Source organism: Phalaenopsis equestris, unplaced genomic scaffold, assembly GCF_001263595.1.
Source record: "Phalaenopsis equestris unplaced genomic scaffold, ASM126359v1 Scaffold000387, whole genome shotgun sequence".
NCBI classification, from domain to species: Eukaryota; Viridiplantae; Streptophyta; class Magnoliopsida; order Asparagales; family Orchidaceae; genus Phalaenopsis; species Phalaenopsis equestris.
Window position 1 is genome coordinate 654503 of NW_018164829.1, and position 14020 is coordinate 668522.

The window sequence follows — 14020 nt, forward strand, 5'->3', positions numbered from 1 at the left end:
TAAGTCACATTTTCTTTCAGTGTGTCAAAATTGGTTTGGGTTGCAGTGGTCCAAGTAAATCTATTTTTTCAGTTTAATTTTAACAAGCCAATTTAAGTTGATCACGAGCCGAACACGAACACGAATATTTAAATCGAGTCGAACACGAACACACTGTTCATGAGCCGATTTCGAACACGAGTCGATTTCGAACACAAGCAATTTCGAACGAGCCGAACACGAGCCCAACCTGAGCTCGCTCAAGCTCGGCTTGTTTACAACCCTAGTCGTCGCCATCCTAAACAATGGCCTCCCTTAGTGAAAATCGAGGAATGCAAAGCAGGCTCTGAAGGAACAAGTATCCATCTGTGTGGAATTATTGCCCTGCTGGCTTTTTCTGACATTGCTCCCATATGTCTTTGAAATCATAGTTTGTTTCATATAGATCCTTATGATCTTCAAGCCCACAATTCGAGCCTGCATGGATGAGTTCAATAGATGTCGACGTCTAAATTCATCTGTTACGCGGTTCTGACTTCCCGCCTTATGTTTTAGCACAAACTGAAAGAGGCTGAAAATTCCCCCCAGGTGGTATGTCGACCCTTCAGTTTACTCTAATTGTTGAGGAATTTTAGGGTCTCGTGTAAATAGTGTGAACTCGTTCGTCAATAGATAATGACTTCAATGCTCCAGAGCCCTTGGGATGGCGTAGCTTCTTTGTCGTAAGTCCAATATTTCCTCCTGAATTCTTTCAACTTCTCATTGAAGAAAGCGATGGGGTGTCCACCCTGGCTTAGCACAGCTTCGATCCCTATGTCGGAGGCATCGCATTCTACCTCGAACAGTTGGTTGAAGTCTGGTAATGCTAGTACGGGCCCTTGAGTTGCCTTTTCCTTTAGGGTGTCAAAAATGCCCTGAGTTGATGCTGTCCAAGCAAACTCCTTATTTAGAAGTTCGGTCGGAGGGGAGGTGATAGTGCTGAAGTTTCTGATGAATCTTCGATAGAAGAATGTCAGCCCAAAAAATTGCCTCAGCTCGGTGAATGATTGTGGTACGACCCAGCTGATAATGGAAGTTCAGTCAGAGGGCAGGTGATAGTGCTGAAGTTTCTGATGAATCTTCGATAGAAGAATGTCAGCCCAAAAAATTGCCTCAGCTCGGTGAATGATTGTGGTACGACCCAGCTGATAATGACATCCATCTTTACATGATCCATTTGAATGTCTGCACTAGATACGATAGAATCCAAAAAACATACTAGGCTTGTCATGAAGTGACATTTCTTCGAATGGGAATACAGTCGCTTAGCCCGCAATACCTCGAATATTGTCTTCAGGTGAAGCAGATGATCCTCCTTTGACTGGTTGTATACTAGAAAGTCATCAAAATAGACAACAACAAACACTCCAATGCGAGATTAGAAAACCTGTTTTATTAATCTCATGAAAGTGCTAGGTGTGTTTGACAGATCGAAAGGCATAACGGTCCACTCATAAAGTCTGTCCCGTGCCTTGAAGACGATCTTCCAGTCGTCTCCTGACCTCATATGTATCTATTGATATCCACTGCGCAAGTCGATGTTGGAGAAGATAGTGGCTCCATGTAGATAGTCTAAGAGATCATCCAAGTGGGGTATGGGAAAGCGATACTTGATGGTAATCTTGCTGATGGCTAGGCTGTCGATGCACATTTGCCACGATTTATCCTTTTTGAGTGTCATCAGGGCAGGAACTACACACGGGCTGATGCTTTCTTTGACTAACCCTCTTGCAACGAGATCCTGCACTTGTCACTGTAGTTCTTCATACTCCACATGTCTTAATCTATAGGCTGGTCGGTTTGGCAATACAGATCCTGATATCAGGTTTATGGCGTGTTGGATCTCCCTTAGTGGTGGTAATCCCTCTGGTAAGTTGTCGGTTAAAACAACCTAAAAGTCGTGTAGCAATGATTGCAGTAGTGCTGATACCTCTCTTTCATTGCTTCCTTCCAGAAGAACTAATGCTGGTATTCCAGAGCATTTTAACTGACTGCAGGAAAGTGGTACTAGAAACTAATGCTGCCTCTGTATTGCTCCCGTCTTTTGCATCCTTAGCATGTAGTAAAACGATATGTTTCCCATCCTTGAAAGAATAAGTGTTTCTGAACCCGTCGTGTTGAGTCTTTTGTTCAAACTGCCAAGGCATTCCAAACAGAATATGACAAGCATTCATAGGAACCACGTCGCACCATAACTGCTCATGTAGCTGGTTTTCAATTAAGAAATCAACTAGACACTGTTGATCCACACGTATCTTATTTCCTTTCTTCAGCCACGTAAGAGAATATGACGGGATGTTTCACGTTCTCGTAGCGCCCACTATCGATGATCAGGCTACAGACCTTCCCCTTGACGGTGCACTTGTTGCGAAAAATATCATACCATAGCCAGGATTGGTTGCACTCAGGCTCGGACTATAGTATTCGCCAAACAACTAACGATTTCCTTTCGTTTCCATGGAGCTGAAGCACTTATTCTGAACTCTTCTTTGATTCCTCATCAACTTCCTCAACGACACCTTGATCTGTGAGGGTGACGACTCGGATTGTTGGGCAGCTGGAAACTATGTGACCGTAGCCATGGCATCTGAAACACTTCCTGGCTGGCACTGTGTTGGAGGAACCACATTTCTCTAGCTTTTTCCTGCTTTGATCTGCCATATCAATTCCTTGTCCAATTATGTTATTTCCTACCAAGGCGCCCTGTCTTCTGTAGAAGTTACAAGTGACTGCTTGACTTAAGATGGTGGTTTGAAGGACGATTGTTGCCTGTTTGGCTGAAGGTGGTCGCTGAAGGACGATTGTTGCCTTTCCACCTTCGGGGCTAGTGTCTGGATATCCACCAATGTCCAATATAGTTGTAGTTGTACCACATTGCTAATAGTGAGCTCTAGACCCCCGAGATATTAGGCGATGGTGAACTCCTCTGGCTCTGTCAGTACGTACTTTAACTGCAAGTGGTCGAACTAGGTCGTGAACTCCTCAACTGAAATATCTCTCTGCTGCAAGTCGTGAAGTATCAAAAAAAAATCCTGGCGATATTGGGGTGGGAAGTTATTTTTTTGCATTGTCTTCTTAATTTTCTTCCACTTAGTTATCTTCTCACTGTCTTCTCTTTTCCTTTGCTTTTGTAAATTGCCCCACCATAAAGAGGCATTTTTCTTTAGTTTAATTGTAGCTAGCTTGACTCGTTTATCCTTTGATACATCCTTATATTCAAAAAACAATTCAACTGATTGCAGCATGTGTCATCGATATCCACACCTCCCTCAAATTCTGGGAGGTCAATCTTGATGCCAAAAATCCCGCTGACCTCCATAAGGGACCTCTTCTCTCGGCCTCCATTGATATTGGATATCAAAATTACGTAGTCGATATTCCTCGTCACTACGATTTTCCTTGTGGAATGGATTCATCTTGTCGTCTCTGTCTTTTCTTTAACTCTCTTGATCACGGTCGAAAGTAACATCTTTTTGGTTCTTGTCATCCAGCTCTGCAAATCTCCGTTGTAGAAAACAGATTCTTGTTGAATCTCTTTCTAAGTTAAGTCCGGTGAACCTTTTCGTGGTGGCATGGCTAGGGTTGGAAATAGAAACAAAAATGTCGGTGGAAGTGGCTTGGGCAGAAGCAGATGCTAGGAAGCCTAGGATGGGACCAGGATTTGACTAGCTCTGACACTAAATGATACCGAAACTAGAAGGAAGAACAATTGAACTCAAAAAAAGCAAACTTTTATTAATATATACATAAAGTTATAACACGACTCAAATAGAAACAAAATACAACAATAAACGAATCCCCGGTTAAGGATGTAGGAAGAGATTTGAAGGCGGTGGCAACGTTGATAGGTGAGTGGTTGCTAGAGTAGGCAAGGATTGTGTTTGGTTGGATGTATGTAGGTTGGGCGGCGAGGTCGTGGAGGAAGAAGGGGTGGCGGTAGTGTGTTGGAGGAATATGGGGATAGTTGATAGCTAGGGCGAAAGGTAGGAAAAGGTGTCGGGGAGAAGAAGCAAAGGAGATTGAGAGCTTACAATACCACCTCGGAGCAGAGTACAACCGAAGCACCACTTGTCATCGGATACAATCCTAACGAGAGGAAAGAGACTCCACACAGAGGATCAAAAGACCACTTTATTAGAAGTGACTCCTTAAACACAGAGGACAACAATTTACGGACTCCCGCGGGACAAAGAAAACTTCTACACAAAAGAATTGGAAGTAAGAAGAATCTAGAAAAACAAAAAATTCCACAATTGGCATCTTCCTACAACACGTAGGTTTCGCGATCACTCCCCAGCCCTCGTGTTGGTTCGTGATCCCGCTCGTTCCACTATTTTTGCGAAGATTTGCGAGTTTTCTGCCCTGCGGGAACGAAGCACCGCACTCAGGCGCTGATTCACCGTCGACGTCAGTATTGGGTGGAGCGATACTCCACGGTGAATGGGCTAGATGGAGAGGAGAAACACATTGCGGCAGGGCTATGTTTGAAGGGGAAAGTCTTAGCTTGATTTCAGTGGAAGTAGACTAGAAACCTGCTCCGTTTGTGAGAGGAATTTATAGATTGTTTGTTTAAATGTTTCCGAGCCATTAGGGAAGGTGACCTACACGAGAAATTCTATACCTTGACTCAGGACGGGATTGTTATGGAATATAGGAAGACATTTGAGCTTTTGTCGAAACGACTGAGGGGGATTTATGAAGCAGGATTGGAGGGAAATTTCATGAAGGGCCTAAAACACAACCTACGATTAACACTACAACTACTGAAACCGTGGGAATTGAGGGAGATGATGGTGCTAGCCGACATGGTGGGGGACAAGAACCAGATGGAGAAAGCCAACAGAAGCAACACAGATGGAGCGTCACACCGATTTGTTATAAACACGATGATACGTGAAGCTCAAACAGTAGAAATCTAGATGGGGGCCGCATTCAAGCACCTTACAGAGACATAGATTCAGAAAAAGCGAGCCAAGGGTAAATGATTTCGGTGTGATAAGAAGTTTATCCCAGAACATCGTTGCAAAGATTGAAAATTACAATTTCTTAGTGTACGAGGAGGCAGATGATGAATAAATAGAGACAGTTGTGGTGGTGGTGGTGGAGGAACAATAACTTTTTTCCACCTAGGGTAAATGTGCTGCCTAGCCTAAAGGCAATTTGGTCGTTTGTAAGCCTAAGGGCAATTTAGACATTTGTTATTATTCTTGTTAGATATAAATATGCCAATGTTTAGAGTTAGATTGAGAGATTATTGTTGTGAGTCCTAGGTTTAAGGTTTGGGAGGGATTTACTATTAAATTGTAGGAATTGGAAGAGATCGTCAGCCTCGAATTTTATATGTTTATATTTGTATTCGGATTGAGTTGATTGGATTATATTTGCTTTGCCCTAAATTATGTGGAAATTCATGCAAATTTTTGCATCAGATCGTATCACAACATTCCTTTTAACTAAACACCACTTGAGTAAAATATTCTGCAAATGAGAAAAATTATCTATACAATCAAAAACCTTTTTCGCCTTTTTTTAATTTCTCAGTCCAATATTAGTGTACTATGGACAAAAGCGTTTATCTAGAATGATGAAACTCTCCTACCGATTCACTTCAAGGTTAAAGATGTAACCAACTCATATGCCATTACAAATAAGATGAACACCGCAAACCATATCAGAGTGGGTCAGCATAACCAAAAATATTGAAGACAATTTGTGTAAGGTCTAAAAAGCTAAAGGGAAGACAAGATTGTTGAGGCTAAATACCTTCTGCAATATCGTGCACAATAGCAATCTTGATACACCTGTTTTAATGATGAAAATGACAAAAAAAAAAAAAAAAAATATGAAGTACTGGTGACCAGAAAAAAACAATTACCCATAAAAGTGCTTGAATAAAACCAAACCAAACAAAAGAAATTCTTCTGCAATAAAGCAGAGTGAATGTACCCTTCAAGTTGAAATGAAAAGGCATGCACATAAAATAACTTAACTTTTTTAACAAAAAGCATAGTAAGAGACAGGAAATGAAGTTGCCAATTTTGGAATAAAATCAACCTTTCCCTATTTACACCTGGTAGGTCCCCGGAAATCAATGCCATCAATGCCATGCGGTACATGTGATCTGCAATTGACTCGGCCCCCTTAATTCCATGATTAACCCAACCCTTTCGTTTAGTTGTCTGAAAATAAAGAGCGCAAGAATGTAGGCATTTTACCATCAGAATATTTGAAATCAGATTCTGATCAACAAAATATGAAGAATCCCAGAATGAGTATTACAGTATAAAACGAGTTTATAAGATGTGAATTAAAATGAGTAAATGATTTTTGCAGCACATGCCTTTTATGAGAATAATCACATTACCTACCTCTTCCTAGGGTTGTGAAAAAAACATGTAAAAAAAGAGAAGTAAGAACTCATGCACAAAATAGAAATAAATAGAGAATGAAGATCCACATAGCCCAAATGGTTGCCGTGAGGCTAACGATGATGTTGGTCTCTCCTTCCTAAAGTTACATGTCATGCATAGATATAAAAGACTGAACAGGTAAGCATACAAGGCATCAATTAAAAAAAATATGCGGTCTGAGGTAGCAAAATGACAATAATGACAAAGATACAGTTGTCCATGTTAAGTTTTAGTTAACAATGTATAATCAACCCAACCTGATAAAGATAAAACATTTTGAACTTATATTACGACTAGAAAAGCAAATAGGTGTGGTCAGATCCAGATAATGCATGAAATTTTTTATTATATTTTCTTTAATTAACCTTGATACCATATGTAATTCTAAATTTAAAATAAAAACTCATATTTTTAAGCTCAGTATACTTTTAGCCAAATCTAGCAAACTTCAAAGTGACATCTTTTTTCATTGTACTTCCATAAAACTTGACCGAAATTATACTGGGATGTCTTTTCTCGATTCGTTGTAAGCTTTTTTGGTTATGTAAATCACAAGAATTTGAACTACAACCGTTAACACAGTACAACCCTAATTATTTCTATTCCTTAATCAGTTCAAGGGAAAAATGCCCTTCAATTTTATAAACCTCAATGAGATTACATAGAATTAGACATAGCCCATTCAATTTTGGCATCAATAAGGTTCAACAAATGACAGCATTAACAAAATCTAATTCCAAATCATGATAGTCACCACGCCAGCCTTTAACAAAATCTAATTCCAAATCATGATAGTCACCATGGCAGCCTAAAAAAAAAAAAAATGCCAAACAAGTTTATTTTTGCCTTTACCGCCATATCAGTTAAAAAGGGATCATGGGGAACAAATTACAAGATCTCCTGAAGCAGGTGGGTCGCTAAAGTACACAAATAGACACATACAAGACATCCGCTGCACTATTATGTGAAAAAAGTCAATTCCCAGCCTGATTATTCCACATGATAGCACCATAAGAACAATAGAAATGGTAATAATCTATAATATAAGAAAACCATAGTGATCAACTTTCAAAAAATATTTGGTCATGGGTCAATCGTAACAACAAATGGATATGGCTAATGCAAAGAATAAAATATACGTTCATATTTTCTTTTCTTTTTTTGGAAAGGTAAACAATCAAAATTGTTCTCTATATTATCCGGCATAAAATTTCATTAGAGTTGGGTGCAGTTAAACCATAAAATCAATTGTTTAATTATTATGCTTCCTTAAAGTCCATTATGGTATAAATTTTGAGGTTTGTTGCCATACTAACATTCATAGTGTGGCTAGATGAACAACTATGCTTTTTTTTGGCAGATGTTGGAGTGCAAGAAAAATAGCTAAAACCTATTGTCTTCGATTAATGATTCTAGCATTACAAAATGAGCAAGCAACTTAGGGTAGTTCTTGCTCCTATGCAGTCTCCATTCTTGGCACCATCAAAGGCTTCCTTATCATTTCGATTTGTGTCACTGCCTAGAAAATTCTGTTCATCCATTATTATATGAGATCACGGTTCCCTACTTTCCATGACATGAATAATCATTTTCCCTCTTGTCACCATCTCCACCATGTGTCACTGCCTAGAAAATTCTGTTCATCCATTATCATATGAGATCACGGTTCCCTACTTTCCATAACATGAATAATCACTTTTCCTCTTGTCACCATCTCCACCACCCTTCTATTTTGACATCATTAGTTCAAGTTGTAGTAATCTCCCTCCAGGCATTTCATGTGATTTGTTTGCCTTCATTTTCTCTAGCTATCAGCATTGCTCAACCCTTCTCAAATATTGTTAGGGGATTTATGGCTTTGTGTTCTCAGTGAGCTTCAACCACCCAGTTTCCACAAGTTTCTTATCAAGGAAAAATCTTTCTCATATCAAATAACTCTCCACATTTCAGTGTAAAACAACTCTGATATTTGTTGATTCAGAGATATTTGAATTAGCCGGCCCCTTTTTCTTTTCTATAACAGGCAATTTCTCAATGAGATTTACCGGGCTTGAGAGTGTGCATTCATTCATGTCACATTTTCATTTGGTTGAAAAATATTTAGTTAAGCTCCTTGATCCTCGATATATGTTTATCAAAATACTTGTTAAAGCAGATTACTCTTGCTTACTTTCACAGCGTTTCTATTATGTGAATGCCTTCCTGATACAAATGTGAAAATGGAATCCTAATTCTAACTCATCCATGGAACCTCATATCACTTTGATTGGGATTTTACTCTACTATTTCAACCACTAATTTAATCAGCTACACTTTATTCTTTGGGCCCTATCTTTGTCAAACCATACTACTGCTCACCTCTCTAGGCCATCCGTACAAATGCTCTAGTTGAATTGGATGTTGCTAGATCTCCGGATAATGATATTTGGATTGATTAATCTTCCTGTGGTGATTGAAAGAAGGTTGTAATTGATAGTATTTCCTCCATATTGTACCACATGTAATTTTTTTAACACAACAATGATTACTTTAAAGTTCATCCAGAACATAGAACGTAATTCTCAACATGAGAGCTTTCATAGCTTTCACCTTAGAGAAACCCTCAAAACTCGCCAAGACTATTCAGTTGTCCAGTATCACACCCACATAAATCCCTAGTGGTTCTCCTGTTAAAGGAGTTGGCTACCTATTGGATTACGGTAATGTGCCCTCTAATCGACAGCCTAGCCTCATCTTGGCAATGGAAATCTCATTTAAGGGGGGTTAACAGCTAACAATCAGACCAAAGGAGCCAACCGAACAAAGTCCGGGGACCCAAGGACCCTCATAAGTCGACCGACTGTCCTTAGATAAGTCGCCCGACTACTTTGAGTTAAGTCAACTGACTGTCCCGAGCTCAATCAACTGATTGCCCTTAACCAAGCTGGCGGACTGTCCTTCGTGGGGTCGACTAACTAACCAACATATGAGGGTCAGTCGTCTGCCTGACTCATCAAAATCAACCATATGAACTGGTTGACTTATGGTCCACCGACTTTAGGCGAACAAATGATGGGGCAGCCGAGCCAGAGACTTTTCATTTATTTATCTATTTATGTATTTATTCATGTATTTATTTATGACCAAAATACCCTACGGTGTCCTTCAAACAGGAGCAAGAAGGTAATTGCACACTTTATACTCTTGTTGTGTATAAATAGGGGGTCATTTCTATATTAAATGACTAATGGCTAATGTACTCTCTTTCGCATTCTAATGTTCTCTCTCTCTCCTTATCTCTCCCGTCCTACGCTCTATTCCGTGGGTGTGCATATCACTGGTCAATTTTGAATTCAACACCAGCATTCTCGTTCAAGAAGCAGAAGGACCTTTTGCTGGATCATTGAATAAAATTTAATAACAACTGCGCAAACCTAGGTAGAAAAATAATTAGAATATCCCATAACGACAAATTGCTTCACAATTAAAAACGATTCCAGTTCCTAACAATTCCATCGGATGTCCTTATGATATAAAATCAAAGATGTTATGCCCAATTATTTCTTCTTGGCTCCTCAATAACAAAATAAGCTTTCCAAATTTCCAATTTATGCCTCCACCCACATGAATCAGGCTACTAAAAAGCGCCCTTTACTCATTGATCATTCAATAAGGATCAATATTAAAGCAGCTTGTGCGATTGAAATAAAGACAGGTGCAAAACAAATAACTCTATCATTTTAAAAGTACAGATAAGCATGCAAAATCAACCGTCATTAAGCTAATTCTACAAACAGAGAACAATAGATAAAATGCCTACAGGCCTAAAACAGATAATTGGAAACCCAGATTTGCCTGGACAATCCAGCACCCTGTACCTTCAAACGATGACAAAGCGTCAGGAAATCGATCGCAGATGCCGCATCTGTAGATGCCTTCAAGACGGGTCCATCGGAACCAGGGATTCCAACAGCAGCTCGAACGCCCACGTAACTCGGCGAGCTTCTTTTCCAACTGAGCTTCAACGAGTTTCGGGAGAAAAGGGAAAAATACGATACGGGTCGGCGGAAGCGGAACAGCGGAGCTGAAGAAAGTGACGACTTCACCGCCATTGACGCCGGTGCCGCTGTCTACGGCTGCGACGAAGGAGGATGAAGAGGTAGATCGAATGCCGGGGATTTAAGCGGAGTTTTCATTCCCGGTTAAGGGTGCCCCGATTTTATAGAGAGGACGACGCATCGCGGGCATGAGTCACGTGTCAAATGAGGCATACAGTGTGTAAAATAAGTAATAAACTCATAGAAATAGGAGTGAGTTCCGGCCGAAATGTTCCGTTTAGGTATTCGGTAGGGACGTTTGTTCGGAATAAAATTCATAAATGTTTTAGAAATTATGATATTCTTTTCTTAAAAGTTATTAATATAAAAAATAATTACATTTCTTGATCATCTCTTTTTTTGAATATTTTTAATTTCTCTTTTTCTTTTTAAAAAATATGTTCCAAATGATTTTTTTTATTGCACCCACTAATATATTTCAATTTTTTCATTATTATAATAATATTTCACGTTCAAAAAATATTTCATCTTCTTGTTTTTCAAATTATGGACTATTCTAATTAATTTGAGAGAAATTCTATAATTTTTAAAAATAAGAATAGTTTTTTGGATTTGATAATTCGTTATATTCATTTGATGATTTTTTATACAAGTAAAAAAAAAAAAAATTAAATATTCCTAATTATTTTATTGATTTTTATGATTATTGATATATGTTTGGTGGTTTTTTCTCTTAGATTTTTTTTTGTTTTGTTTCTCATTTTTATGATGGTTGGATTATTTTTTTCATTTTATGGTCATAATTTTTTTTATTGTTTTTTTCAATTTATTGGAAGAATATCGCTTTCTAAAAAATTCAACTCGTTGTTGAATATTTATAATTATTAATTTTCAGCATTCTTTATCTTTGGAAAAACTTCAACTATATGTACAGGTATGTTCTAATCTTCCTTTCTAGTTTTAAGGAGACTCTTTTTTATTGTTGTTGGTTGTCCTTCAAGTTTCTTTCATTATCTGGTTTGTTGTTTCTTAGTATTGTTTTATCTATTTTCTTATGCTTCATTGTGATGTTGGTTTGTAACCTCCGCTCCTTTGTGGTTTAGTCTGTTGTTTGTTTATGTTTCTAGCAGGTACATTACCTTATGGTGCTTGGGGTGTTTCTTTCTTTGGATTCGGCTAGTGGTGCTGAGTTTTATCTTTATTGTTATATGTTTTGCATTGTTACTTTTTCAGTTTGATTTATCCCCTTCTCCTGATTTTGTTTTAGCTTGTTTGTTAATATTAGGTTTTTATAAGGTTTATTTTTGGTTTTATGGATTTCATTATTGTTTATCTTTGTTTGGTGATTGTTTTCTTTTCATTTCTTAGGTTTGTTTTTAATTTTTCTTCTTGTTTTTTTTTTTTAATGTTGTTTTATTTTTTCTTTTCCTGATAAGTTCTTTTATTCTCGATTTTTTGATTTAGCTAAGATTGATTTAAGCTTTGATGAATTTCAACCATATATTAAAATTCAACCATATTTTCAATATTTAAAGTTTTTCAATTTTATATATTCATTAGCCTTATTGAAATTTTAATGTTCAGTCTCACATAAGTATGTTCATTCTCACATAAGTTTTGAGCTCTTTTTCATGATTTTTAGAAGCTTTTTATTTTATTTTATTCTTGGTGTGCTTACTTGTCTTTTATTTGTTTGGTTTGATATTTTGTGTTACTTTGTCTCTTTATTTGTTTTTCTTCCTGCCTTTTTAAAATTCAACTTGTAATTAACTATTTATAATTATTGATTTTAAATATTCTTTATCCTTGGATGGAATTTTCATCTATATATGCAAGTAAGACCTAAGCTTTCTTTTTGGTTTCAAGGAGCTTTCTTTTTGGTTTCAAGGAGCTTCCTTTTTTATTATTGTTGGTTGTGCTTCATTTTTGTTTCCTTAATTGTTTGGTTTGTTATCACTCAGTGCTGCTGTCTTGGTTCTTAATCTTCTTTGTAATGTTGTTTTGTGGCCTCGATTAAAGGTGTAAACGAGCGAAACACGAGCAAGCTGAGGTTATGTTCGTGTTCGGCTTGTTTGTATTAACACATATTCAAAATCGGTTCGTTTTCGAATTAAACTCGCAACGAGTCTGTTCAAATTCGGCTTGATATTATTTAGTTTGTTCCCAAGTCGAATTTGTTCATTTGTTTTCTCGATTTTAGCTCGAATTAAATAAGGCTCAGCTCGCAAGCCGAAATTTTCGCACAAGCTTTGGGATGTTCGACTATCCCACTCCCACGTGATATTTTTCCATTTGGGGGGTTATTTGCATTTCTAATGTCTAGACAAATTTAAACATGGGCCAACCAATCAATGCCTATGCATTTACATATCTAATGCCACCTAAATCTTATAATATATATATTAAAATAATATTAACAAATTTAATTTTTTTTATTATATCCAACCAAAATGAGTTGAACACAAATGAACAAACTTTTCATTTTGTTCGGCTCGTTTAAAAATAGAGCTCAAAATAATTGTTTGTGTTCGGACTGTTTGTTTAACGAATGAATCAAACATTAGCTACTTAACAAGCCGAACACGAGTTGTTCGTGAACAACGAGCTTTTTTGACAGCCCTAAACTCGGTTCCTTTGTGGCTCACTCTATTGTTTTTTTCTGTTTCCAGTGGCTGCAATACTTTTTAGTGCTCTTTTCTTTCACAGGATGTATCTTTCTTTGGTTTCGACTTGTGTTGCTGACTTTTATCTTCCTTGATATATATTTTGCATTGTTACTTTTTAGTTTGCCTTCTCTCCTTCTCTTTGATATTGTTTTAGCTTTTTTGTTAATATTAGGTTTACATGTTTTATTCTTGGTATTTTAGATTTCATTACTTTTGATCTTTGTTTGTTGATTGTTTTGTTCTTCCTTTCTTAGGTTTATTTTTAGTTTTGCTTCTTTTTTGTTTTATTTTTTGCTTCTTATGACAAGTTCTTTTATTCTTGATCTTTTCATTTTGTTGAGATTGTTTTGAGCCTTGATGAATTTCAATTACATATTAAATTCAATCGTGTTTTTAATATTTAAAATTTTTTAAGTTTTATATATTCATTATGCCTGGAAGAAATTTTAAGGTTCATTTTCAGGTACGTTTTGAGCTGTTTTTCATGATTTTTTAGGAGCTTCCTTTGGTTGTTTTGTGTTCTTAGTTGTGTTTGCTTGTCTTTTCTTTGTTGTCTTGTTTGATGTTCTTGTGCTTCTTTACTGTTTTTGTTGTTGCACTAGTTCGATTTTTCTTATTTCTATTGATGTTTCATGTCATCAATTCCTTAATGATTAGTTAGTTATATTCATTTGTGCAATCTACTGTTGTTCTTCTTTGTGTTTAGGTTAGCTTTTGCATATTAAGTGCTCTCTTGCCTTCTTAGAAATATTCTCTCTATGGTTTCAATTGGATGTGAAGACTTTTTCTTCTCTCAGGAATGGCTTTCGAGTGATGTCTCTCATACATTTTGTTTTAGTTGTGGCTCAGTTGATGTTAGTAATTGGACTAGTTGTCTGTGTTGGGCTTT

General features: G+C 37.2%; 1 protein-coding gene across 1 annotated transcript in view; it reads right to left on the reverse strand.

Annotated features, from left to right (window-relative positions):
• Positions 1–10744, reverse strand: part of LOC110026620 (HD domain-containing protein 2) — a gene marked incomplete in the record, with an annotated part of 31620 nt that extends 20876 nt beyond the window's left edge. The window contains 3 exon segments of the mRNA XM_020727624.1: positions 5782–5819; positions 6073–6197; positions 10286–10744. Of these exon segments, the coding sequence (XP_020583283.1) occupies positions 5782–5819; positions 6073–6197; positions 10286–10519 (397 nt within the window).
• Between the last annotated feature and the right edge of the window lie 3276 nt (positions 10745–14020).